Here is a 25,808-nt window from a genome sequence, read left to right on the forward strand (position 1 = left end):
AATACAAGGTATCTGAAAAAAATCAGAACAATTATTTTAATGTACAAATTCCATCGCTGTAGCAGGTTTGTGTATTTTTAACCGGAAACCTAATAAAACAAAAAAAAAAAAAAAAAAAGAGGGGAGGGAGGGGGAACAGCCCTTCTGACCACTTTATTTTTATCCACTTAAAACAAGCTCTGAGGAGGCGGCGGGGGCGCTGCGCCGCGGCGGTGTACACAACACAAGGCATTCACAGTCCCATCGTGCACACTAGGTAGTGACTTTGCTGCTGAAATTTCTTAAAACTTACCAAACAAAAAGCGGAATAACACCCTGGGACCGAGCTGCCGCCCGGGTATCACGATTGTTAAAAGGAAAACGTTTCATCTAAACCCAGAAATATGTAAGAACTACATGCAGTAGTATAAATTTCAAGGACATATTACAAATACTCTGAAATTAATCTAGGGGAGGGGGGGGGGAAAGAAACTTGCTACAGACACCATAATACACAATAAATTTAGATAATTTAAAAATAAAAAAGGCAAGAGGCAGCATTTCAGCAGCAAAGTGCTCAATAAAAAGTATATTGTAAAGGGACAGTACAAGGGAAGAGGGAGACAGCAGGCAGGGCGGGGTCTCAGAGGAAATAGGGTGTGGTTGTTCGGGGAGGAATTACACGTTCTGAATCTGGAACTGCGCGGAATAACTTTGGTTCTCTTGTATTTACATCTTTAAAGACCATGATTGACGCAATATTTCCACAGCGGTAGCAGTAATTTGGAGCAGACCATACCGTTACCAATTTCTCATCAAACATGAATTTATACCCTTCATGAACTAGCTGGTGCGCTCTGCAGATGAGTTTTAAGTTGTTGATGTGAACAAACTGTAAAGGGAAAAAGGAAAGTCAGTTTTCTCTGAGCAGCCCCACGCCACTGCCCACCCAACAGCCCCCTCCAGCTACAGCCCTGGCACCCATGAAGGGGTTAAAGAGAAGATTTTTCACTCTGTGCACTGAAAAAAAAAAACCCAACTATTTGGGTTTTGAGACCTGGGCAGTGAGAAACGCCTCTGAAATGCAGGTGACAGCCACGGTGCCCAAGTCTGTTCCCTCTGCACGGCTCAACCCTTCCTGAACCCGCTGCAGAAAGGCCACGCAGCCCGCGGGCAGCGTTCCCACCCGGGCAGGGACAGCCCCCGGCGTGCTGGCTGCTCTCCAAAGTCACAAAAAGGCTGAGAGAGTCGGGGGGTTCAGCTGGAGAAGAGAAGGCTCAGGGAGACCTTAGAGCGGCCTCCCAGGACTACAGGGAAGAGGGGAGGGACTCTTGATCGGGGGGTAGGGATAGGATGAGGGGTGACAGCTTTAAACTGACAGAGGGGAGATTTAGATGAGATCTAAGGAAGAAATTCTTCCCTGTGAGGGTGGGGAGGCCCTGGCACAGGTTGCCCAGAGAAGCTGTGGCTGCCCCCTCCCTGGAAGGGTTCAAGGCCAGGTTGGACAGGGCTTTGGGCAACCTGGGCTAGTGGAAGGTGTCCCTGCCCGGGGCAGGGGGTGGGACTGGATGGGCTGTAAGGTCCCTTCCAGCCCAAACCATCCTGGGATTCTATGAAAAATTAAGTCAAGAATTGTTAAGAAAATGGTATTCTTTTTCCCCTAAATCCTCAGAAAAGTCTTCTACACAAACCCTAGTGATACGAGTCAGTCTCACTGTGTGTCACTTTTTAAAAGCAAGACCAGTATTATCACATCTGGCGGCTGTACTTGTGCTCTGAAGTCCAAATGGCTCATTTTTTCAAGCTGGGTTGAGCAAACCTTCTGTACCACCACAACTTACTCGCAGTGGAAAGTTCATCATCTCGCAGTGCCCTCGGTCCGTTCGTCGCTACGGTAACTATCAAACCGAGCCAAACACTTCCATTTACCTCATACCTGCAGTTACTTCATGCTGCATGCAGTGGCATCATTACCTCGTTTGTCACCTTTGCACCGAAGAGCCAGCCTGCTCCTCGCGGGCTGATCGCCCACGTGTCGACATCTTCCGGGTCAGACCAAACCAGGTCACAGAAGGCGCCTTTGTGAGGAATTTCCTGATTACGTTCAATGGTTCGAATCTGATCGAGCGTCTTGATGTCTGGAGAGAGGCCGCCGTGCACACAGAGAATCTGCTCGTCTATTAACTGGAGAAAAAAAGACACGTGTGAAATACTCAGTGTTTTAACCCAGCCCGGAACGCTACGGTGTGACCCTGAAAGGTCACTACTTGCAGCCGTCACGTTTAGACAACCTACTTGTATTTCTGTAACGTGGAGTTTACACTTACAGCTGCTATTGTGAGCATGTCAAAGACTTTGGTACAGTATCTCCAAGCATTAGCATTCCCGTATTTGGTTTGGCACTCATCTGTTGAACAGAGAATTTTTTTCTTTCTTAATGCATCAGAAGGCATTCAGACAATACGATCAGAGGCAGACGCTTACAGCAGAGCTCGAGTCAGACACGTAACAAAAACCTGGGCAGTCGGTGGGAAGCGTCGGTCCATCCCGTGGCCAGGCCCGCCCCCGGGAAGGCGCCGAGGGACCCGCCGGCCCTCGCTCGCGGAGCAACGCGGCGCAGAGACAACAGGGTCTCGTGCAACACGCGGGTGGAGCCTTCGCTGCCTCCCACGGCCGGCTGGGAACTGACCCCCTGCCAGCTGGGGGCTTAAATTAGCAAATTTTATACAGAATTAAGACAGAAAGCGCAAACCGACCAGGGCTCGTGGAAGATATTCCTGCCACCAAGGGGAGTTACAGGAGCTTGCTTTAACGCTACACGAACGTGGCAACACACCTGACAGGCAGGCGTTTCCTCAGCGACCCGCCAGCACGTGTACTTGCTCCTACTGACACGTTATCCAAAAGAAAGTAATTACAGACGTTACTCGTTGTGGTGGGTGTTAGTCACTTTCCAGGACTTCCTCAGGTTTTATCAAAGCCTCACACAACAACAAAGAAGTTGCCAACCAATTTAATTTAGTTTTTCAGACAGTTGTTCTGCTGTTTATTCCTTGCCAGTGACATTCTCCCAGATGCTCACTGTTGGCAATAAATGACTTCCACGGCCAACTCTCCGTGTGACACTGACTGCCAGTTATACTGAAACTGCGGGGAATTACAGTAACGTCATGACTTCGTGTAGAACCTTTCATTATAAGATACCAAAGCACATGCTGTATAAAAATATGCTCCATCTCCAAAATCGACTGTGGCACCGAAAAACAAACAGAAAACCCAGATGCTAGAGGAAAGGAGCAGCGAGCTGTGGACTAAAACACGTTCTACTTCACAAAACACAACGAGCAGGTTAACGAGCGATAAATCCAAGCTGTCCTGAGCCCCCTCCCCACCCAGCCCCAGGCAGCGCTGACTCAAAACAGGCTGCCCAAGGGAGAGGTGCTGGCCTTGTTTATCACCCCTGATCAGAAATCGTTTGGATAAAGACTTACCATAAAATCCGTACACTTGTGTTATCTGCCTGCTCTCGTGATTGCCTCGCAACAGTGTGATACGGTCAGGCCACTTGGCTTTTAGTGCAAGGAGGTAAGTGAAAGTCTCAAGACTATAATAACCTCTATCTACAAAGTCACCCTGCAAGTCAAACAAATATTCGTAAATGGAGACACAGTCCAACGGGAAAACGCAAAGCGATGCACCCATTCAAACTCCTTGCAGCGCACAGCGACACCGAGGGCTGCGGGGAAGCTGCTCGGACCCACGAGAGTCCTTCGGTCACTCGGAGCTTCAGCCGCGACCTGCCCCGACGCCCCCAGGGGCCATCCAGGCCCCGCTCGTCCCGCGTCACCTCCCGTGGCTCGGTCACAGAGCACAGCCCGCCGGAGGCAAACCCACACCCGCGGGCAGGCCCGGGGCTCCACGAGCGTATCAGGATTTAAACTTTAAACCCGTTTTCCCAAAGGCTGCCGAGGGGCGGGCCCGGCGCGCACGTACCATGAAGATGTAGTTGGTGTCGGGGACCTGCCCGCCGGTCCGGAACAGCTCGCACAGGTCGTAGAACTGCGGAGAGAGGCGGAGGCGTGAGGCGGCGGGCACCGGCGGCACCGGCCGGCACCGGGGGTCCCGGGCGGCCTCTCGGCTCGTCGGCGGGGGCCGCCTGCCCGTTACCTGCCCGTGGATGTCCCCGCAGACGGTGACGGGCGTGGAGACGGGCTGGACGTTGGACTCCTCCAGCAGCAGATCGCACACGTAGTCGCAGAGGCGCTGCGGGAGAGGAGCGGGTCAGCGCCGGCCCCGGGTCAGCCCTGGCCCCGGGCCCGCCCGACCCCCCGCCCCGGCCCCGCCGCGGCCGCACCTTGAGGTCGTTCTCGGGCAGGTACTTGCAGAGCCGCGCGATCTCCACGTACTTGTCCAGGTCCAGCGGCGCCATCTTGGGACGGCGGCTCAGGGCCGGAAGCGGGACCCGGCACTTCCGGGGAGCGGCGCGGGCCGGCGGCGGAAGTCCCGGGGCTCTTCCGGCGAGCGCGAGCCGGAAGGCGGAAGTTGCTTCCGGCCGCCGGTGACCGGCCCGGCCCGGCCCGCCATGGGGCCGCGGGCGCTGCCGCTGCTGGAGCGGGGCCACCGCCCGCAGCCGGCCAAGTGGTGAGTGGGGAGGGGGGGACCGGCGGCGCGGCCCGGCCCGGCCCGGCCCGGCCCGGCCCGGCCCGGCTGAGCGCTGCCCCTCGCCCCCCGCAGGTACCGGCTGTCGCCGCGCGGTGACCGGCCCTGCGGACGCGTGGGCCACGGGTGCCTCTTCCTACCGGGCGGCGGGCCCGGCCGCGTCCTTCTCCTGGGCGGCGCCGACCCCGCCGGCGCCTTCGCGGACGCGCACTTCGTGGAGCTGGGTGAGGGCCGGGCCGGGCCGGGCCGGACCGGGCCGGGCGGGGGGCGCGGGGCCGCCGCTGACCGCGCTCTCCGGTGCCCGCAGGCGCGAACCGCTGGGCCGCGGCCGGCTGGAGCGGGCTGCGGCCGCGCTACGAGCACGCCACGTTCCTGCCCGCCGCCGTCCCCCCCCGCCTCTGGGTCTTCGGCGGCGCCCACCCGGCCGGGAACCGGAGCTGTGTCCAGGTGCTGGACCTGGGTGAGTGACCGAGGGCCCGGCGCACCGGACCGCCAGCCCGCCCGGAGAGGGCGGCTCGGTCACCCGGGGGTCCCCGCTGTGCCCCGGGAGCCGGCTCCGAGGCCCAGAGCTGCGGGAGCCGCTGCCGGGCTCCTTCGAGGTGGCTGTTACTTGGGAGGGTTTTCAGTTACCGTGTTGATTACTTTGTTAATCAAATGTCTGAATTAGAAATAGGAACCTGGGAGAGTCCTGAAGTGAGGGGTGTGCAGCCGCTGCCTAGGACATTCCACACCTCCTCAGCAGCTGTAGGAGACTGTCTGTATGTGTTTGGAGGGGGAGATAAAGGAGCAGAACCGGTTCAAGACCAGCGGCTTCACGTGTTTGACACAGGTACCTCTGGGCGAGCGAAGGGCTGTTGTGCCGGACGGTGGAATCCACCCGCTGCCGAGCCGGGGCTCAGCCTTTCAGGTTCAGAGATGTGGAAGTGTTGGGCCCCTGCTTTGGCTACGAGTTTAAATGGGTGGGAGTTTCTTGCTGTTGACAGTATGTCATTTATCTTATCTTTGTGTAGCCACTGGGAATTTGGCCCCAAAGGGCAGTGTGACGCTCTGGGATGAGGAGTGCTGGGGGAGATGGGAGTGGTTCGTCACATTTGCCCAAGAGTTGATTCCTCTCCATGGTGGCATCGTCCTGTGTGCTCATGTACTGTCAGAGTTGTCCCGTAAATTCTTGCGGCCCTGTGTGTGCCAGAAAGGGTTTGCTTTCCAGTTTGAACTGACCTTTCCTGCTGCTGGGTGACCCGAAGAGCACACAGAGCTCCATCGGAGGGCTGGCCTGCGCCGTGTGATACGGCATTAACCCTTCTCTGACCCTGCTGGAAGCACTTCCTAGGGGAGCCTCAGTGGGGCTCTGGGGTCACCAGTTTGTAGAGGCTCCAGAGTTTTCCTCCTAATGCACGTGTACTCTCATTTTTAGCCACCTTGACCTGGTCCCAGCCAGATACTCACGGTGATCCCCCTGCCCCTCGGCATGGACACGCTGTGGTTGCAGTCGGGACCAAACTCTTCATCCACGGAGGTTTAGCTGGTGATGTGTTTTACAATGATCTCTTCTGCATTGATATAAGTAAGTATGGATATAGGTACCACAGAGCAAAAGCGCTTGTGTGATGCGTTTTGACTTGGGGCAACCTTTTTTCTAAAAGATCAGTTCTTAAGGGCTTAAAATATTACCCTATTTGTTTAAAACAATAAAACTTGTGGGGTTTTTTGTAATGTGTAACCATAGACATGTTTTTTTCTCTAACAGATGACATGAGATGGGTTAAGATACCGGCCACTGGTGACATCCCAGGAGGACGGGCATCCCACTCGTCAGCTGTGTTTAGAGACCACGTGTACATTTTTGGTGGAATAGGTCCAGAGGGGACACTAGATACTACCTACAAGTATCACACAGGTAGGGAGATTTCTCTTGGCTGTGTAACAGTAAAAGCCAGTCAGTTGGAAAAGGCATCTCCCCTCAGTTCCTGGGCCTCAGCCCCTGGCAGTCACTGTCACTGCACTGGGGTTGCACCAGCACAAGACTAAATGCTCTATAATGTTGAAAACTGGTCTAGTTTATGCTGCCGCTGTCCCAGCGTGCTTCCGAAACCCGTGAGGCTACACTGAAAGATGCAAATGTGTCTTTGCCCTGCAGAGAAGCAGCAGTGGACGCTCCTCCAGTTTGATTCTCCTCTGCCTGCCGGGAGGCTGGACCATGCCATGTGCGTCGTTCCCTGGCAGGCTGGCGAGAGCGGGGACACAGGAGCTGCTACTGGGAGAGACAGAGCTGGGAACGAGTCGACTGTGTCAGCAGGTGACAAAACCGGCCCCCTCCCGAAGGGCCAAGAGGAGGAGGAGGGGTGTGCTGAAGGCATCGTGCATCTACTGTTGATATTTGGTGGGATGGACACGCAGGGGGAAATACACAGGGACTGCGTCGTCACGCTGATCGAGTAGCAGAGCTGCTGTCCTGCCTTTTCTACACATTTTATAGAACTGTCACATTAATCCTCCTTTCCAATAAACAAATTCTTGTCCTCCAAGGGACAGCGCTGGCTCCCGCAGCCCCAAGGCACAGGTGCCTTCTCTGTGCGCAGCCCCGTGAGCGGTGGTTGCTGGAACACAAGAGCCTGGGTGGGTTTGGGCCATGTCTGGGCAGTTTTCCTCCAGGAAAGTCCCTCCCTGGTTAAAAAAAAAAAAAACCACCTTCTTGGCACAGCCACAGTGGTGCCTAGAAACAAGTTGCGGGGGGGGGGGGGGGGCATGGAATGATTTGAGCTTTAGCTTTCACTATTTTGAAAAGGAGAAAAGAGTTGTTCCCCCAGACCAGGGAGAAGGTGGAAGGCTGAGGGGTTTTAGGTGTTAGAGCAGGCACAGAAGGTTCTGTGTTCAGGTCGAGGTCCTGCTGAAGCCCAGGGATGGGGTAGGGATCACATCTGAATAGAAAGACTGAGCTCCCAGGAGGCTTTTTTATTTTTAAAGGAGAGGCAAGATGTGGACTAGTTTTCAGAAAACGGGTCTGATCTCTCCTGTGAGATGAAGAAGCTCCTAAAAGTAGTTCCAAGACTGCAGGAGAGGGTAGGTGTGGTTAATCTAGTCTTAAATGCTTGGCATTTAGGTTTGCAGCCTCAAGTAGCCCTAGTCCAGCTCTGCCCCCTGAGGGGCTGGGCCAGAGCTGCCCCTGAGCAGCTTTTTAGGGCAACCACCCCCCCTCCTTGCTGCATCTCCTCAGCTGGGCAGAGCACCAGCCCTGCTCTGACACAGAACACAGCCTAGAACCAAATCCAGTGTAAATAACAAATTTATTGTGGTCACTTCAGGTAGAAAAGTTCTACACCAAATTCACATGACCAGGTTGTTAAATAGAACGCTTCTGCTGCCGATACTCCTAAACCCTGTTTGCATTTACACTCCCCCCCCACTACCCTTCCCCCCGACATCAAGCACCTGCTAACGAAAAGCAGTAAACAGCCACTTGGGGCTAGCGTTTCCAGCTCCACTCGCGAGTGAAGACTCAAAGTTACATTCCAAATCAAGAGTTCAATATTTTAAACAAGTGTTCCTGAGTCCAATATATACACACACAACATTCAGAGGTGCCAGTTATCTACAACTCATCCTTCTCTGCTGCTTCCTCTTCACCAGGGGGAGGGCCTGCGCTTCCATAGAGCTTGCTAACAATTGGCTGGACAACTTCCTCCAGCTCCTTCTTTTTCGCTTTGAAGTCTTCAATGTCTGCGTCCTGATGGCTTTCGAGCCACTCGATCTTTTCCTCTACTGCTTTCTCAATGGTTTCTTTGTCTTCAGACGACAGCTTGCCACCCAGCTTCTCTTTGTCCCCAATCTGGTTCTTCAGGGAGTAGGCGTAGCTTTCCAGCTCGTTCCGGGCATCGATGCGTTCTTTAAGCTTCTTGTCTTCCTCTGCAAACTTCTCGGCATCGTTGACCATCCTCTCGATCTCTTCTGGTGTCAGACGATTCTGATCATTTGTGATGGTGATCTTGTTTTTGTTGCCAGTGCCCTTGTCTTCAGCCGTGACACGGAGGATTCCGTTCACATCTATTTCAAAGGTCACTTCGATCTGGGGGACACCGCGAGGGGCCGGAGGGATTCCGGTGAGATCAAACGTTCCCAGAAGATGATTGTCCTTGGTGAGGGGACGCTCACCTGCAAGACACAATTAGATACAGTTTCTTTCCTTCCTAGCAGTGGCTTGTACTTCGTGAAACCACAAGCTACACATTTTGAAGAGGTTATGGTTTCAATCCCAACCCAACATCTGTGTCCAGACACCTCCTACACTATCACCTCTTGCTCAAAGAGCTCTTCAGGATAGAACTATGGAAAAAAGATGTTTGAAAAAGATTCTAGTAACAGCTTTTGGTGCAGGTCAGGAGCAGCTTCAGAAAGCTAGCACTGTCACCAAGCTCCTCTCCTTGAAGAGATATCCACAACCATCACAATTGCTACAGCCTTTGTGATAAGACAGGTGCAATGTCCTACAGTCAGATTCTGGCTGTCCACAGGGCAACACTCACCTTCATAGACCTTGATCGTCACAGTTGGCTGATTGTCAGAAGCTGTGGAGAAGATCTGAGACTTCTTTGTGGGAACAACAGTGTTTCTTGGGATCAGTTTAGTCATCACACCTCCGACTGTCTCAATACCAAGTGTCAGAGGACAGACATCAAGCAACACCAAGTCACCTGTAACAGATCAAGGGTAAGAGTGACAGGACTTCAACCTGACACACAACAGCCCCTGGCTGCAAGCAGCATCCTGAGGTCTGAGAGGCACTGAACTTCTTCAGGACTGGAAAAGTTGTTCTACAATGCTCTTCAGTAACCAGTATCTGCTACTCAGAGTCACCACTCTTGAAGGGACAGCAGAAGTGTCATTACCTGTATCCTGGTCCCCAGAGAGAACACCAGCCTGGACAGCCGCACCATAGGCCACAGCCTCATCTGGATTAATGCCCCGGGAAGGCTCTTTCCCGTTGAAGAACTCTTTCACTAGTTGCTGTATTTTGGGGATGCGAGTAGAGCCACCAACAAGAACAATCTCGTCGATGTCAGACTTCTTTAGGTCAGAATCTTCCAGAACTTTCTGAACAGGCTTCATAGTGGAACGGAACAGGTCCTAGGAAGACAAAAAAAGCCCAGGATTAAGACTGTGTTCTCACATGCCCAGCCTCTGAATTACACAGCTTTAGGAAACAAAGGCCAACGACTACAGAGGAGGAACATCAACCAGCTTAGGACCAGCCCTCATGAGACCTCAGCTGTCACTGACATACAGAGCCCCAGCTACCCTGGCAAGGAGCAGCTGCCTGCTTTTTAGTGCAAGCAGGAAGTTATTTATACCCCAAAGCGCAGCCTCCCAGCATGAAATTCTGCACATTCACAAGGCTCCAATCTAGAGCTGAGGCAGTGGAACTTTACCTTCCTAGACTTACCATGTTCAGCTCCTCAAACTTGGCTCGAGTAAGTGTCTCAGAGAAATCTTCTCCTTCAAAGAAGGATTCTATTTCAATTCTGGCCTGGTGCTGAGATGACAAGGCTCGCTTCGCTTTCTCCACTTCACGTCTTAACTTCTGCACAGCTCTGTTATCCTTCCTAACATCTTTTCCAGTTTTCTTCTTGTAGAGTTTGATGAAGTGTTCCATAACACGTTGGTCAAAGTCTTCTCCACCCAGGTGAGTGTCACCATTAGTAGCCACAACTTCAAAGACTCCATTGTCAATTGTGAGGAGGGAAACATCAAAAGTTCCACCACCCAAGTCAAACACGAGGATGTTCTTCTCACCCTCTCTCTTGTCCAGTCCGTAAGCAATGGCAGCAGCCGTTCTGTAAAGGAAATGGCCCCATCAGAGAACTGGGACTACCACCCCCACCCCCCCCCCAGCAGGCAGGACAGGTAAGGCTACTTACGGCTCATTAATAATTCTCATCACATTCAACCCAGCAATAGTACCAGCATCTTTTGTAGCCTGACGCTGAGCATCATTGAAATAAGCTGGCACGGTAACAACAGCATGGGTAACCTGAATAAGGAGTAAGAGATACAATTTTGTTACATATATATGAAGGAAAAGCATGTAGCTTGTAAACAGCCACAGCAATGCTGATAGCAAACACCCCCTGTTCTCTAAAGGGAGGTAAAAACCCACCATCAGCTGAGCCCTTTCAACTGGGCTGCCTAAGGGACCTGCAGCACTGAGCAGGGTTTGGGATTGCAAGGTTAGGCCACAGATTCAGCCCACCCATCTTCAGTTTTGTAAAGCTGCTGCTTTAGGTTCTTGTTAATAACACTTGTGAAACTTACTTTCTTCCCCAAGTAGGCCTCTGCAGTTTCCTTCATCTTTGTCAGGACCATAGCAGAAATTTCTTCAGGAGCAAATGTTTTTGTCTGTCCACCTCCAACATCGACTTGAATATGGGGCTTGGCTTTCTTTTCAATAACCTTGAAAGAACAACGTATACTGTTCTATTCAACAATTCATAGAATTATTCCCATTTGTTCGAGTGTTGCTCTCTGAAGGTTAAGCAAAGCCTCTATAACAGACATAGCTGAACGCTAACTGTCACCTGTGCACCACAGCCACCTCGTTGCACCCCGCACCCTCCCCGCAGGGCCAGGGATCTGCAGGGCCGCTCAACAGGGCCCCAGGACTCCGCAGCCTCTCCTGACCAGAGATATAAACCCACCCCCCCCCCCCACCTCCGCGCCGGGGGCCCACCTTGAACGGCAGGTACTTGATGTCCTGCTGCACAGAAGGGTCATTCCAGGTGCGGCCGATGAGGCGCTTGGCATCAAACACCGTGTTCTCAGGGTTAGACGTGAGCTGGTTCTTGGCGGCGTCCCCGATCAAGCGCTCCCCCTCGGGCGTGAACGCCACGTAGGACGGCGTGATACGGTTCCCCTGGTCGTTGGCGATGATTTCCACGCGGCCATTCTTGAAGACGCCCACACTGGGGGAGGGGGGGTAGCGGAGCAGTCAGGCGGTGCTGGGGCCTGCACCCCCCCTTCCGCTCCTCCCTTCCCCCCTCCCCGTGGGCCCCACAGCCGCTTCCCCTTCCCCCCCCGGGGCCCAGCGCTCCCTGTGGGCTCACAGGCCCAGCCCGCCCCCCCCCGCCCCCAGACCCAACCGCTTCGCCCTCCGCGCCCCCGTCCCCACGCACCAGGAATAGGTGGTACCGAGGTCGATGCCCACCACCGTGCCCACATCCTCCTTCTTCTCCTCCTCGTCCGCCCGCGCGGCGCCCAGCAGCAGCAGCGCCAACAGAAGGTTCCTCATGATGACCGCTCGCTCGCGCCACCCTGCCGAGAAGACGCCGGTCACAAAATGGAGGCGCCACGTGCCGCCCGCCTCTCCCCTCCCCAGCTCCAGGCCCCGCCAGCCGCCCCCGGCCCGGCCCACCCCGCCGCTCTTACCGTCCCTCCGGCCCCGCGCGCCCTCAGCTGCTGCTGAGGGTCCAGGCCGCGCCGCCCGCCCTTATATACCTTCCGTTACTCCTGCGTGGAGCCTCGCCATTGGCTGCGGCGCTCTCGCTGGAGCCTCCCCATTGGTTGGCTGCTACTAAGCTGGCCTGCCTTGATTGGCGAGGGTCGGGCGGTCCCGCTGACACGCCTGGCGCGCCCCCCTCCCGCCACCCCATTGGTTCACCCCGCCGGGCGCGGACCTATCAGCAGGGAAGCGTGAGCCAAGCGGAGGGAGCCCATTGGCTGGGGGCGGCCGTCACGGCGAGGCCGGGGCCGGGGCCGGGGGTGGAGCGGCGCGGCGCGGGGTGGGGGGGACACACGTTCTGGAAGTTTCCATGGTTACCGACCCCGGGGGGCAGGAGCCCACCATGGCGGGGGGGCGGCCCGCGCACCCGCGACGCCTCCGGCCCCGGGGCACCCGCGGCGGCCCCGGCAGCGCGGCCGGGACGCCCTGAGGGAGGTACGGTGAGGCCGGGGCCTGGCCCTGGCTGGGTGGGCGCGGGGCCTGGCCCAGCGGGGCCGCCCGAGCCCGCCGGCGGACACCCGTTAGCCCCGTCCCTGCGCCGCGGCGAAGCGCCGGGGACAAGGTGGTGACGTGGGCGGCCGGCCCTGAGGAGACGCGGGTCTGTCCACACGTGCCTCGGGGTGCGGAGCCCGGCCGGGGCCTGTCCCTGGGCAGGCAGGCGGTGCCTCGCCCCGGCGCGGGGCCAGCAGGGCCCTCAGGGAAGGCGCTTGCCACCTTCTGAGCCGCCATGGCCGGACACTGAGGCACCGTGTGACACTCGCTACAGAGCGTTACATCAGCCCCTTGGCTTCTCAAGATGGGAAATGCCCGGGAAGGTGAAGGCACAGTCCCTAGGAGCGCAGATCCGCCTGGATCACCCCTGCGCTTTGTGGGGAACCGCCCCGGCTGCAGCTCTGCTGTCCCTTGGCTCACGCGTCTGCGGATCACGCATCCGTATGTGATCTACCTGCACCTATTTGAAATGACATTTTAAAGCAAAAATTGCAACTACAAAACTCCAAATTAAAAATGAAAGTTTTGAGTGATTGAAGAGTGGCATAAAATGAGAAATTAAGAGTTGTTCATTCACCTTTGGATGACAGCAGATGTGAAATCCAACAGAAATAATTTCAGGCGATCATAGTATAAAAAAAGTGGTTACAAACACAGAGAGACAGTGCCGTGTGCAGGCAGCGCCCCGCGAGTGTAAATGGCTTTTACTGCCAGCAGGGCCTGGCCCAGCTGCCTGGATTTCTTGTGATTATGAAGTGAGACATTGTCAAAAGACTCCGTTGTAACTCAACACGCATCTGGAAATGCCATTTTGATCTTGATACTGTGCTTTCCATTTTGAAGTATATTTTGCATCCTTTATGTTTGTGGTTCTCATTTTTTATTTGAATTCTATCTGCATTGCCTTCACATTGATTTTTCTCCTTTTAACAAACCTGAGGTGTCTGATGCAAATTATCGAGCTTAGTCTTTGGAAGAGAACAGTCTAGTACAGCTGTGTGTCCTGAGAACTGTATATAATGTAAGCATTTTATTTCTTTTTAGGGAACGTTGTGCAGACAAGGTGGCAGGGGGGGCAGTTTCATACTTGTAGGCCTTGGGTTCATTTTCCTTGGTTCTCTAGGGGCAGCGATGATGTAAACGCAGCTGGTATTCCGTGTTGCAGTTGGGAATACAGCCTGACGCGGGCTGTGTGGTACCAGACCTAACAGTTTGCTGGTGCCTTGTGTGTTTGGGCTTGATGAACCTTTTTTTGTCATATTTCAGTTTGCCATAGTTGTTTTTGAAATGTTATTTGGCTATTAAAAGTTCAATTACATAAGACATTCTCTTGTATCAGAGAAGATAATACAGGGCAGTAAGTGTGTCAGTCAAGAAAAAGGCTCACGGTGTTTTGGAGAGTGAGCGATGGCAAAGTGTAAACGGTTGGCTTTTGTTTTGAGCTGTTGGGAAGAGCTTTGCAGATAACTTGGGTGCAAAAAGCACGCAGCTGCGGTGGTTGTGTGCATCGTACCTGTCTATCTCCAACTAGCTTTTTCCTCAGAAAACAGGCTTCTTAAATCCTCTGCGGGGACAAATTTTCCTGTAATAAATGATTTTCTACCGCTTAGTTTTCCCTAGTACTTCTACTGGGCATAATATTTGACTTAAGCGTGTTACGAGGAGCAGTCACGTGCGTTGGGAGTTGTGGTTCTGGTCTCTATCCCCGTCCCTGCAGATCAGTCGTGCTGTGACCTTACCCCGATCTGAGCCTCTTCTTTGCTTGCACGGTTGTACCAGGCCTGGTCACGTGCCAGCGAGCGCTGCACGTTCTCCGAGAATCTCGGAAAGAAGGGCAAAGTGAGAAGCGTGCCGTGACTCCGGCGCGTTGACCACGCCTGAGGCGGGAGTTGCGTACGCCGCGGTTCGTGGCGAAGCGGCGGCTGGGTTTGAGGCCGGGTCGCTCCCCACGGAGCGGTGCTTTCGCGTACCCGCCCGTTAACAACTTTCGCTGTGCTTTTTGAACCGCCGTGCTGTCCGGCGCTCACGGATCTGACCTGTTGGCAAAACACCTGGAAGATGAAAGCGATGGCCTATAGACAAGTGCCGGCGACCTAAATCCCCTCTTCGAGAGGGGTCGGCTTCACCACGGCGTGAAGAGCTGGCGCGGTGGCCAATCCCCCTGACACAACCCGACCAAGCCCCAAACCCACCTCGAAATCTCCCCTCCAAGAATAGACAGGGTGAAAAGCGGGCATGGGCTAAATAAAGGCACTATTTAAAAATAAAATACATACAGCGAGGGGGGAGGAATGAGGAGGATAGGACTCAGCGCTGGGTTTTGGGGGGGGGTGGATGCTCCATCGCATGGGTCGGGCCCGGGCGGAGCAGGGGGTCGGCGGCGGAGCTCCCCGCGCTCTGCTCGGCCCCGGGACTCCAAGCCCCCGGCCCCGGGACTACCAGTCGCCGGCCGAGGGACTACAAGTCCCAGGAGCGCGGGCGCGGTTCCCGCCCGCCGCCTGCGCAGTGCCGCGCCGCGCCTGGCCCGGGGCCGCAGCGGGAGCCGGGCGGCGGCGGAGCCGGGGCGCTGGCCGGGTAAGGGGCGCGATCCTCCCCCCCTCCGCGCCGCCGCTTTGGCTTCCCCCCACCCCGCCGCGTTGCTGGGAGGAGGAGGAGGAGGAGGAGGAGGAGGGTCGGGGAGCGGGAGGAAGGCGAGGCCAGGCCGCCCCGCAGCCCGCCCGCCGGCCCGGGGCCTGACAAAACCCGTCGGTTTTTCAGGGCAGCGGGCGGGAAGGCGGGCAGCGCGGGGGCAGCCCGAGCCCCGGGGGGGCGGGCAGGCTGTATCGCTTTATTTATCCGTAACCCCGGGAGCGAGGGCTGTGCGGGGCCGGGCGCGGGGTCTGCGGGGGGAAGGCTGGCGCCCTGGGAGCGGCGGGGGGCACGGAGCGAACTTGGCCGTAAGATTTCCTCGAGTGTGTTTATCGGTGCCTTCTCTTCTCTGCCAGCTGCCTCCGGCCGGAGCCGGTCCTACCTGCCATGTTAGTGGCTGAGAACCGGTAGTTCGTGAGGTTTGCGGAGGTATTCCAAAAATTGAAGCACTTGGCAGCTGGGGCCCTCTCTGCTCTTGGCCACGGTGGGATTGGGCAACCAGGCGCTGTCGAAGCGGCTCGGCGTGATCGTCGCCGGCGTCTCTCCTTTATGGCTTTTGTGTTAATGCAGGTTTAAAACTTGTAGCTTGACGCGCACCGTGACTTCCCTTTTTTGTTACTGAGAGACCCTTAACGCTGAAGAACTTGATCAAGCGAGTATCTGCCTTTTTTCTTGCAAAGTCATGATACTGTGCTCGGAAGGCAGAGAGCTGTTACGATCGAGCTCTCAAACCGAGCATGTGCCGCTACACGCACTGATAGGTAGAATGCTGTTTTTGTGGACGATGAGTTAACTCGCAAGTAGAAGCTGCAGTTTGAAGGTGATGGAGGGGGGCAGTGGCACAGACGGGATGCAAAATCTGAAATACCACGCTTCTGTAAAAGCAGCAGGATGGTGATTTTAGGAAACGGACTTCTAAACTGCTGCTGCCGTGGAGGGTGCCAAAATATTTAAGATACTTCACACAAGGGTTTTGTTGTGAGATTGTCAGGTCCTGGAGAATATACTCTGCCCTTCGTAGCAGTTACCCTTCATGGTGGACCGCGGATGGAATGTTTCACGATGAGGAAGGGAGCTACTCAAGAGAGAAGGGGCTGGGAGCAGGTTGTTTTTGTCAGTTTGAGCGCTTTCACGTTCTGCACTTCTGACTAAAAGTTTATTAGTGTGACTCCTCACGTAAGGGAAACCCTTCTTTCTAGCATCACGAGCGGCTGGAGTAGGTTCTAACATGGTTATACGCTTTTGTTGATTTTATGCAACACAGCAATACTGTAATAGATAATTTAGTAGCCAGCTGATCCCGTGCGTTCCTGGTAAGTTCTGTTAAGGGACATGAGAAGCGAGGTGCTCCTCGCACACAGCTCTTGCTGGGTACACAGTATGTTCGGTGCTAGCTGCTGGGCAGAAACAAACCTGAGGTATGAGTTTCTTATTAATATTGATTAGATAGTTGAACTGTAGCAAATTGAAGCGCATTTCGCGTGTTGTACGCGTGTTTTGAGATGGTGGGTGTTGTAACGTGAGAGTTCAGGAGGTAAGGCCTAGGTCATGGTGAACTATCTTACTGAAAAGTGAATTTTTTTAGCTCAACTTCGAGAGATAGGCTGTTAGCTTATATAAAGAAATAAGGCTAGTTAGTTATTGCTATTAATGAAGAAAGAGGTACTTCATGTGGGGTGGATTAGCATGGGAGCTATTCAAGCTTGCTGAGGAATTATTTTGCAGTAAGACAGAGTGATTTCAGTTTTGCCTTGCCCTGCCCTGCCTACGTTAGATCTGCCCAAACTTGCTTTGGAAGTTGAGTCTTGCGTAGTGAGACTCAGGAGGAGCAAATAACCTTGAGCAGGAAATGCTGGAGGAGGAAGAAGAGTCTGGTGTACTAGCAGTATTTACTACTTTATTTAATCTCTTTTCTGTCAGCTGAATTGCAGAAATAGTCAACAGAGATGTCTCTTGTCCTGTATGCCGCAGTACAAACCACATACTTTGTAAGATGGAGTTCAGTAACTAAAGATTATACGTAGTGTTTTCCAGGACTTGCAGCCTATGTCCTCTATTCACCAAAGGCACAGATTATCTTGGGTTCTGAACAAACTTCTGTCATGCTGTTGGCAGGGCAAAACATCTTCGATGCTGGCAGGTCATGCGGTCTTTGTTGTTGATATGGTGGAGCATCGTGAAGTGAAATGGTTTCAGCTGTGCTAAGTTTCTTTTACTGTGTCACAGCTCTTAGTAGGTTACTAAGCAGTCTTGAAATAACTGGAAAAAAATGTTAATGTTTTCATATCAAAATGAAATTGCCAGGATTGAAAAATAATTTGCACACAGCAGGAGCTATTTGATATCTGTTGTTTCTTCAGCCCCAGCAGACTGTTGGGTATCTAAATTTCCTAAGCTGTCTCCTTTACACAGCTACGTACAGACATCTGTTATTTCAAGGGTGGTGTGTGGTGGTCATAAACCAGGTAGCTGGTTATGGTGGGCACCATTGTGTGTGTGAGAAACTGATAAAGTAATCTCGCAAACAACGTTCTGTACTGGCTGAAGCTGTGGCCGCTGGCTCTGCTCTAACGCTGCCTTCTGTGGTGTGTCACCAGATACGTAACTGTGGCGAATTGCTGCTAAAGCCCTTGTCCCGAGCGCGGGCGTGGGGTGAGTGTTGTGTAGCCTGGTCAGAGGATGCGACTGGCGTCTCTCTGTACTGATCGTAAAGGGAGGAGGTTTTTGGAGGGGAGCGCTGTGTCCTGTAGGTCTGTTAGTGGTACAACAGTTTCTTCTTTCAAGACAGGCTGTGTTAATAATATCAATTTCTGAGGAGAGTAATAGTGTGTGCATCTTGCTCTACTCATTTTTTTTTGGTTTTCTTTACCATGCTGCAAGTTTTCTTTAGAGCCCATCTGAAGCCTGCTGCAGTACCGTGGGTATTAAACTACCTGCTTTACACCTCCAGTATTCTCAAATGTCTGCCAGAAGCTTAAGGGGAAGACAAAAGTTGTTTGCACTGTTGCTTGCTGTCCTTGTGTGACTTCAGAATAATTAGTTTTTAAAAACTGGTAGATGGGAGTGAATGAGGCATTCCTCTTCACAGAGGTGTATTTCAGTAGTAATCACTAGCAATCAGATTAGTTTCATTTTTGTGGAGGATTATAAAGATGGGGAAGCTGCTGATCCCTTTTTCTTGCAGGGTAAAAACTGCTGTCATGCAGTTGACTTCCTGCAGATTGACAGGAAAATCCTGGGGATTTTCAAGGTCCTTGACACAGCAGTGGTACTTGCTAACCTGCTGTGGTTCAGTTCCAAATCAATTTGCCTCTTGCTTTCCTTATTTCTGGTGTTCTGCAGTAGGAGACTGATAAGACAGACACGTGGGTAGCAGCCGATTGATAGGATATTATCAAGTAGTCATGGGACCAGTATCTTTGGAAGTGCAGATGCAGGCAATGGTAATCTTCGGAGCCTTGTTCTGTTTCGGCCTGAAGTTCTCAGTGACAATTAGTTTACAAAAAACTAGAATGCACAGCAGTGTGCAACTTCACAGTTACTCGGTGCTTCCCTGTCTCTGTTTAATGGCTGTGAGGCTCAACCAGGAGATGCCCCAATTGTTTGTGTGTTAGGTGGTAACTTCACTTTCTGAGTATGTGCGAAGCTCAGACTGTTTGGGTTTTTTTTTTTTTTCCAGGTGGCATCACAAATAGTACAATATTGTTTTGCAGTAGTCTGACCTTTTCTCCTGTTTTGCTGCCCTTGTTCACTGGACAGGTGGATTATATGCTTGTATACTAGGACTCGACTGTGTGGGAGTCGTATTTGCTTTCTGAGTGTTAACTGGGTTTTTTATTTCTTTATTTGAATTGTCTGTAGCTCCAGAAAAGGTTACCAGTAATTTAACTCCTGTTTTGATAATCATAACTTACCAGAAAAAGTATATTGTTTCCAGGACGCCTTTGTCCCTTTTGCTGACTGGGCTTTTGGAGTTCACTCCCACCTGCGGGCCAGGGGAGAAAAGCACAGTCCTAGCTCAGAGGCTGAAAGCTGTCAGAGTGCTTAGCCCATCCCTGATGCTGAGAACACCTTCTTTAGTTTAAAAAAAAAAAAAAAAAAAAAAAAAAGGATAGTCTGAGTGAAACAGTGAGAGAAATCACTTTACTTGTAAGTATATGAGACACCCCAGAGGCTGTTTAATTGGCTTGCCTACTGTTCAATGTGTTCATAACAAGTGACACAAAAATAGAAACTTGTTTTGAAATTTGGCAAAGCAAAGGCCTGGGAATGCGGGCGAAGTCAGCAGGCTGTTGACAGGGGGTACCCCATGTGGGTCCCCTCTTCCTTCCCAAAACCTGCTCACAAGCAGAAGCGCTTGGACTGACTTTCTGTCCAGAAATGTGGGGCCTGTGGGTGGACACCTTGAAGTGGAAAACGTCAGCTGTTTATAAAACTGTTATGGTTTGATAAACTATGAGCAACTCTTAAGTACAGCCTTACAGGGGAAAGCGTCTGAAAAGACAGAAGGTAGTTCTGCAGATCTCGTGTGTGTGTGTGTTTATGGATGCAACTCCTCTTCCCTGGCTGGTATCAGTAGCTCAGCCTAAGGGGAACTACTTGCTACTGTGTTTGCAGGCAGTATCAAGTTTAATGCTGTTTTTTTGCGAGTCCTTAAATTCTGAGGCTAAAAATAAATTTGTTGTGAGAAGTTGTTGTTTCTCAAAGAACTTTGGCAGTAACATCAGTGATTCTTTTTCTAATAATTTCTCTGAGACCGTCCCAGTTAAAAACATCTGAATTAGTGCGTCCTTCAAGTTCCTTAACCTCATCTTTGGCTGCATGAGCTGTAACCACTGCTGAGGGTGGCTGGGTGTATTTATATGGGTTTTTTGAGTTGTTTTGGGGGGATTTTTTGAGAGAGCGCGCTTTATACACACAGTTGTCTGTATTTGCTAGGAATGGCCTTTAAACCATCAGGTGTGGTAAGATTGCCATTTTTTATGCATAAAGACTTGTGACAGCATCTCTTTTCATCTCTGCTAGGGTTTTGGTTGTGAGGTTAAAACTATAGATGAAAGCACTTAATTACAGATGCAGGGAGCAGTGATGGCTGTCAATGCACCTGGTTATCAGGCTTTCTCCACACACTGAAAAAAACCCAACAAATGTAAAACCTGTGCCTAATTAGGGTGCTAATCTGTATTCTTCAGAGTGGATCATCTGCTACGCCTAGCAGTGAACCACAGATCTTTAAAACACTAAAAGGGGAGAGATTAGGGCAGTGCATGGTACATTATTTGTAGTTTCTCACGCATGGACTGAATGGTTTTGTGGAGCAAGGCTCCTCTCAAATCACTACGGGCTGCAGGAAGTGAGTTTTTCGTTTAGCTGTAGTATGGCTTTGATCCTTGATCGCCAGATCCCTTGACAGCTCTGACATACATCCATTACCAATACATCTGACGGAGAGCTGTTACAGATTATATCTGGATCAAACCCTTTTTCTTCCCAAATTAGCTGGTATGGCTGTTAATTCTGGTGGGGAAGAAGACATAAAGCAGTTAATCATTAATTCCGTGGAAACATAATCTGATCTGCATGATTCGACCCCTTCCCTTGTCAGCATTAATGCAGTTGATGTATTTTTTTCTCCCACAGAGTTAATTCTTAGATAGATTAACTCCTTGAACTTGGTTTGAATGGTGTGGTACTCTTTGTTTATCTAACTGGTAACTAAGATGTTTTCTAATTATGAAGGTAGAACTGGTGTTACATTGAGACATAATAGTATCTTGTGCAGATTTTTGTCCCTGATGTGCTATGAAAGCCTACTCTTGTTTCAGGTTTTCTCTCTTTAAAAAACAACATTTTTTGGATTGTGGCCCAAAGAAATATTCTTCTGAATTGAAATATTTGAGGAATTTTTTCTAAATGAATTCTACTGTTGAGCAAAGTCTCCAGACTTCTCACTTCTGCCTTATCTGGGTGTTGATACTCCTTGATTTTATCATTATTTTTAAACTTAGTAATATTATTATTAGTTAAAATTTTTTAGTAGAAAAGACCAATGTTGGAAGCTTGGTGCTGCTTATACATAGATGAGGGAGGGCATTTGTTTTAACAGGCCAGAGATAACCACACCCAAGTATTTGGGTAGCGCTGCCTTATGTGGGCATGCTTTAGGACAAGGTGGTAAGTGCAGAAATCTTTTTGCCGATTCACCAGACAGTCGGAATGGGGCTCGTCTTCACCCCCCTGAGCTTGTGTCACCTGAGCTGCAGCAAGGGCCACGTCTCTCCAAGTAACAGCCAGTTTCTTGCCTTGGCACTGGAGGTGTGGTGCGGGAGTTCTGTAGCGCTGCGCTGCGTTACTGCTTCCGTTCATGAGCGTGAGCTGAAGATATCATTTGCTCCTATGCGAGTGTCCTTGATGTGCTGACGTAACGAGGCGTTAATGAAATTGGCAATCAGGAAACCTTGCATTAAGAAAGAGTGACTCGGTTGTTCAGTGGTGGGCTGGGGATCACTATGCTAACATGGAAGGGACGCAGCAGTATTTACTGCTAAGTGTAAGTTTATGACCTGCTTACCACTTCCTTGGGACTGACAGAACTGTTCCCTAACTGTTGGAATTCACCTGTTCCACGTTTGTTCTTTCAGTGAGTGCTGTGTAACCCGCTGGCTGCCCAAGATGGTGAAGCTGGATATCCACACGCTGGCTCACCACCTCAAGCAGGAGCGGCTCTATGTGAACTCGGAAAAGCAACTTATCCAGAGGCTCAATGCAGATGTGTTGAAGACGGCTGAGAAGCTGTACCGCACAGCATGGATTTCCAAGCAGCAGAGGATTAACTTGGACAGACTGATCATAACAAGGTGAGGAGAACCTAAACTTCTAAACTTCCGTGAATTGTAGCAGATCCATCAGATTTTTCACACTTAGTGACTGGAGTCCTTTGCTGTACTAATCATAAAAAAGGTAAAGTTTTAAAGCGAATCTCAACTAGGGAATCTGACTCACCTGAACCTTACTTGTTGGCTGTTTAAACTACCTTTATTTAATATATGTGTTTTGCTTCTGTTTGTAGTTTACGGGAACAAACTCTCCTTATTGCTGAACTTGCAAAACATTTGTATTAACTATATTGGAAGACTTTTTTCTTGGGTGGTAGTCTTGTTAATAGATTGAGCACATGGCCTCTTTGATGAAGTTTGTTTGCTTAAGAGTTACTTAAACTGTTTCAATGTTTTTCTTTAAAGTGCTGAAGCTTCTCCTGCTGAATGTTGCCAGCATGCTAAAATCCTGGAGGACACGCAGTTTGTGGATGGATATAAGCAGCTGGGATTTCAGGAGACTGCTTACGGAGAATTCCTAAACAGATTGAGAGAGAACCCTAGGCTTATAGCATCCTGCCTGGTTGCCGGAGAGAAGCTCAACCAGGACAACACTCAGAGCGTCATCCACACAGTCTTCACCTCCATTTATGGCAACTGCATCATGCAGGAGGATGAGAGCTACCTCCTGCAGGTCCTCCGCTACTTGATTGAGTTTGAACTCAAGGAGAGCGACAACCCTCGGCGACTGTTGAGACGAGGCACCTGTGCGTTCAGCATCTTGTTCAAACTTTTCTCTGAAGGACTCTTTTCTGCAAAACTCTTTCTTACTGCAACTTTACATGAGCCAATCATGCAGCTTCTGGTTGAAGATGAAGACCACCTGGAAACTGATCCAAACAAGTTAATTGAGAGATTCTCCCCAGTACAACAGGAAAAGTTATTTGGAGAGAAAGGCACAGAAAAGTTCAAGCAGAGAGTCCAAGAAATGGTTGACTCCAATGAGGCCAAGCTGGTGACCTTGGTGAACAAATTCATTGGCTATCTCAAACAAAACACTTACTGTTTTCCTCACAGCTTGAGATGGATTGTGTCACAGATGTACAAAACGCTCTCGTGTGTAGACAGGCTGGAGGTTGGGGAGGTCAGAGCAATGTGCACAGATCTTCTTCTAGCGTGTTTCATCTGTCCTGCAATTGTTAACCCAGAACAGTACGGGATAATTTCTGATGCTCCTATAAATGAGGTGGCAAGATTTAATCTGATGCAGGTAGGATTCACTTTGAAGTGGTCTTTAAAAAAAAAAGTATGAATGTTCTTGGCCTTTTTTTTTCCACTAGAACTGATGTTACTACAGTAAAGGTAAAGGTACTGTCCCTCCTACCCATAAGATGGATGCTAACAAAATATTTCTGTTAATTGCTGAAAAGGTGTGTTCTAAAGTTTAACTTTTGCTTAAAATACTGACTTAAAAATATGACAGCATGTATTCCTTTATCTCTTAGAAGAGTTGCAAATGTACTTTATAAAAGCTCTTATAAGGGATGGAAGCCAAAGTGTAAAAGTGACTATAAGGTGAATTCTGGAATGTGTGTAAAAGGAATGTTGTGCAGTTCTTGCTAATGTTAAACATTATGCCGGCTATTGCACAAAATAATGAAATATTTTGCTGAAAAAACCTTCCTGCCTGGCAGTAATGACCAGTGTTTCTGGTGGGTAGCTATCTACTGTTTCATTAGACTTTAGAGTATTCCCCAGCCCTCATGACGAATTTTTGTCTTTGTGGAAATACTTGGGCAATTTAATGATGGTGTGTAGAGGTGTGGTCTGAAGGTATGAAGCAGTGCTTGTCTGACTCGGGATATTCCCCACACAAGGAACAAAACCTGCTGTTTGATGCAGTCTATAAACTGGACAGTGAGTGATTCTCTCAGTGTAATCGTTTGGTGAGTTTTACTCACTGGACTGTTACTGACAGGGCCTGGCCAGTGCTTTTCTAAAAGACATTAGCAATCCTCTCCCGTGTCACCGCTGGTGTGGCAAGCAGAGCTTGCAGGTGGCGACTCCTTAATCTCCAACTGCAAAACAACTCTCAGTTTTAATAAGGAATATATGCTTTGAAACAAGGGTTAGCCCTCTTGCTATTTTTTTTCCTCCAGTATATTCTTAGTAAAATATATCCAGCCTTTTAAAATCTCTAGGTTTAAGATGACCTAGATTCAACTCTCAATTCTGACGTGTTGTAAAAACAAAACATGCTTTGTTCCTGGGAAGGGGGGAAGTATGGATGCTCGCAGCATACTGCGTGTGCAGATTTTCTTGTTAAATGCAATGGCCGCTTTTTTTCTAAAGCTTCTTGCATTTTTTCTGCCGTGAAAGCAAGTACAAGGCTCTGTCCGCTGAGCCAGAAGTATTTCTCAGAGTATTAAATGAAAAAAAAGTCAGAATGGAGGAGGATTTTATAATCGGATCCATCATGTTGTTTTGAAATGCTTATTCTTCATACTTCTTTTTCAGGTTGGGAGGCTTCTGCAGCAATTAGCAATGACAGGTTCTGAAGAGGGAGATCCACGTTTGAAGAGCAACCTTGCTAAATTTGACAAAGTAAGAATCCAGACAAAAAAAGTTAAGACTTGTGTGTATGCTTCATCCTTCTGCAGCCTCTTTTTTCAGACATTGCAAAGGACTTACTAAGCGTTGAACTTCCAAGTTATGTGTACTGAAAAGCAGGTTAAATCCTGCACAAAGCTGTGAACAAAATCTTGAGTATTGGAATAAAGGGTTGGGGTTCTTGCTTGTACTCCGACATCATACTTCTTAAAAGAAAATACAAAAGAGAAACAAAAGCAAGTTACCTTTTAAACTGAAATGCTGAAGTACTGTCTGTGGATTTTCTGCTGAACCTAAAGAAAACACTTTGATCTGAAGACAACTTTTGTATGAAATCTGGTTTAACACCAAGTAATTTGTTAGTGCAAGTGGCTTCTGTTCCTTTTTTGTATAGTTTGGCTTTTTTGTTCAGCTTTTCCTTTGTTAGTGTGAATCATCCATAGTGATACTGAAGTTAGCTTCCTTGGAGGAACAGTGAAACTAATGAACTTTGATGTATTGTCATATGCTTAAAAAACTCTTGATTTGCTGTGTAACTTCCAGGTTGTTGCTAATTATAATTGTTACACAGTCAGCACACAAAGTTACACATTTATTATACAAGTAACATTCAATCAGATTAGAAAGTGATATTGTGTGTTGCTTCCTTATTTCACTTTTAGTCTATGCTCAGTGCATTCTTCAGGAAGGGGCAGTTTATTAGCCATAAAACAGTTTTAAATTTTTTAAAAAATTGTAAGGAGACACTTAAGTAACACTTTTGATTGCAGAAAAGGAATGAAGGAAACACCAAAACTATCTGCATGCTTTCCTTGCTTGCTCTTCAGTGATTTTAATGATAGGTGGTATTTTATCCTAAGATTTTGAAAGTAGGAAGGAAAACTGACATCGTTATGTAAACTACTTAACTCTTGTTGTGACTTATGTTCTTTCCAAACTCTAGCAAGTGGTGTCTCGTTTAAAATATTTCTTCTCTTCGCAGAGCTGTGTTGCTGCTTTCCTGGATGTAGTTATTGATGGGCGTGCAGTTGAAACTCCTCCAATGTCTTCTGTCAACCTTCTGGAGGGGTTGAGTAGAACCGTGGTGTACATGACCTACAGCCAGCTGACTACTCTGGTAATACCTTACGTTCTTA

At 50.2% G+C, this 25,808-nt stretch overlaps 4 protein-coding genes across 11 annotated transcripts in view; 2 read left to right on the forward strand and 2 right to left on the reverse strand.

Annotated features, from left to right (window-relative positions):
- Window positions 1-13: 13 nt before the first annotated feature.
- On the reverse strand, window positions 14-4,457 carry PPP6C (protein phosphatase 6 catalytic subunit). Its single transcript, XM_074846522.1, has 7 exons — window positions 4,334-4,457; window positions 4,147-4,242; window positions 3,973-4,038; window positions 3,471-3,612; window positions 2,307-2,386; window positions 1,954-2,163; window positions 14-871 (listed from the first exon to the last, which is right to left on the reverse strand). Exons 1-7 carry the CDS (start codon window positions 4,406-4,408, stop codon window positions 623-625), a joined length of 918 nt encoding a protein of 305 aa, XP_074702623.1. The 5' UTR covers window positions 4,409-4,457; the 3' UTR covers window positions 14-622.
- A 45-nt stretch (window positions 4,458-4,502) lies between these two features.
- On the forward strand, window positions 4,503-7,163 carry RABEPK (Rab9 effector protein with kelch motifs). The gene is made up of 7 exons (XM_074846521.1): window positions 4,503-4,620; window positions 4,714-4,862; window positions 4,946-5,098; window positions 5,306-5,467; window positions 6,053-6,202; window positions 6,386-6,535; window positions 6,776-7,163. The coding sequence occupies exons 1-7, from the start codon at window positions 4,562-4,564 to the stop codon at window positions 7,075-7,077; spliced, it is 1,125 nt and encodes a 374-aa protein (XP_074702622.1). The 5' UTR covers window positions 4,503-4,561; the 3' UTR covers window positions 7,078-7,163.
- Window positions 7,164-7,903: 740 nt separating this feature from the next.
- On the reverse strand, window positions 7,904-12,126 carry HSPA5 (heat shock protein family A (Hsp70) member 5). Its single transcript, XM_074846501.1, has 9 exons — window positions 12,055-12,126; window positions 11,802-11,940; window positions 11,360-11,591; window positions 10,945-11,082; window positions 10,551-10,663; window positions 10,076-10,466; window positions 9,522-9,759; window positions 9,159-9,326; window positions 7,904-8,787 (listed from the first exon to the last, which is right to left on the reverse strand). The coding sequence occupies exons 2-9, from the start codon at window positions 11,915-11,917 to the stop codon at window positions 8,228-8,230; spliced, it is 1,956 nt and encodes a 651-aa protein (XP_074702602.1). The 5' UTR covers window positions 11,918-11,940; window positions 12,055-12,126; the 3' UTR covers window positions 7,904-8,227.
- Window positions 12,127-12,483: 357 nt separating this feature from the next.
- Window positions 12,484-25,808, forward strand: part of GAPVD1 (GTPase activating protein and VPS9 domains 1) — a 31,551-nt gene continuing 18,226 nt past the window's right edge. For 6 of the 8 annotated variants that reach the window (XM_074846493.1, XM_074846496.1, XM_074846497.1 and 3 more), the window contains exons 1-5: window positions 15,137-15,193; window positions 21,889-22,104; window positions 22,489-23,332; window positions 24,580-24,666; window positions 25,655-25,789. In XM_074846493.1, coding sequence (XP_074702594.1) covers window positions 21,920-22,104; window positions 22,489-23,332; window positions 24,580-24,666; window positions 25,655-25,789 — 1,251 coding nt within the window. In that variant the 5' untranslated portion in view covers window positions 15,137-15,193; window positions 21,889-21,919. Of the gene's footprint in view, window positions 12,563-15,136; window positions 15,194-15,603; window positions 15,677-21,888; window positions 22,105-22,488; window positions 23,333-24,579; window positions 24,667-25,654; window positions 25,790-25,808 lie in introns of those variants that run through there. The other 2 variants (XM_074846494.1, XM_074846495.1) reach the window with 2 other exon arrangements.

This window comes from Strix aluco, chromosome 20 (genome assembly GCF_031877795.1).
Source record: "Strix aluco isolate bStrAlu1 chromosome 20, bStrAlu1.hap1, whole genome shotgun sequence".
NCBI lineage: Eukaryota > Metazoa > Chordata > Aves > Strigiformes > Strigidae > Strix > Strix aluco.

Excerpts from the sequence above, each read along its gene's own strand:
- PPP6C (XM_074846522.1), bottom strand. The coding sequence starts at position 4,408 with ATGGCGCCGCTGGACCTGGACAAGTACGTGGAGATCGCGCGGCTCTGC. Across the intron at positions 2,164-2,306 it reads ACATGCTCACAATAGCAGCT|TTAATAGACGAGCAGATTCT; the intron begins GTAAGTGTAAAC and ends TTTTTTCTCCAG. Across the intron at positions 872-1,953 it reads GTGCAAAGGTGACAAACGAG|TTTGTTCACATCAACAACTT; the intron begins GTAATGATGCCA and ends TTCCCTTTACAG.
- RABEPK (XM_074846521.1), top strand. The coding sequence starts at position 4,562 with ATGGGGCCGCGGGCGCTGCCGCTGCTGGAGCGGGGCCACCGCCCGCAG. Across the intron at positions 4,621-4,713 it reads CGCCCGCAGCCGGCCAAGTG|GTACCGGCTGTCGCCGCGCG; the intron begins GTGAGTGGGGAG and ends CGCCCCCCGCAG. Across the intron at positions 4,863-4,945 it reads CGCGCACTTCGTGGAGCTGG|GCGCGAACCGCTGGGCCGCG; the intron begins GTGAGGGCCGGG and ends CGGTGCCCGCAG.
- HSPA5 (XM_074846501.1), bottom strand. The coding sequence starts at position 11,917 with ATGAGGAACCTTCTGTTGGCGCTGCTGCTGCTGGGCGCCGCGCGGGCG. Across the intron at positions 11,592-11,801 it reads CTCGGTACCACCTATTCCTG|TGTGGGCGTCTTCAAGAATG; the intron begins GTGCGTGGGGAC and ends CCCCTCCCCCAG. Across the intron at positions 8,788-9,158 it reads GACGATCAAGGTCTATGAAG|GTGAGCGTCCCCTCACCAAG; the intron begins GTGAGTGTTGCC and ends TGTGTCTTGCAG.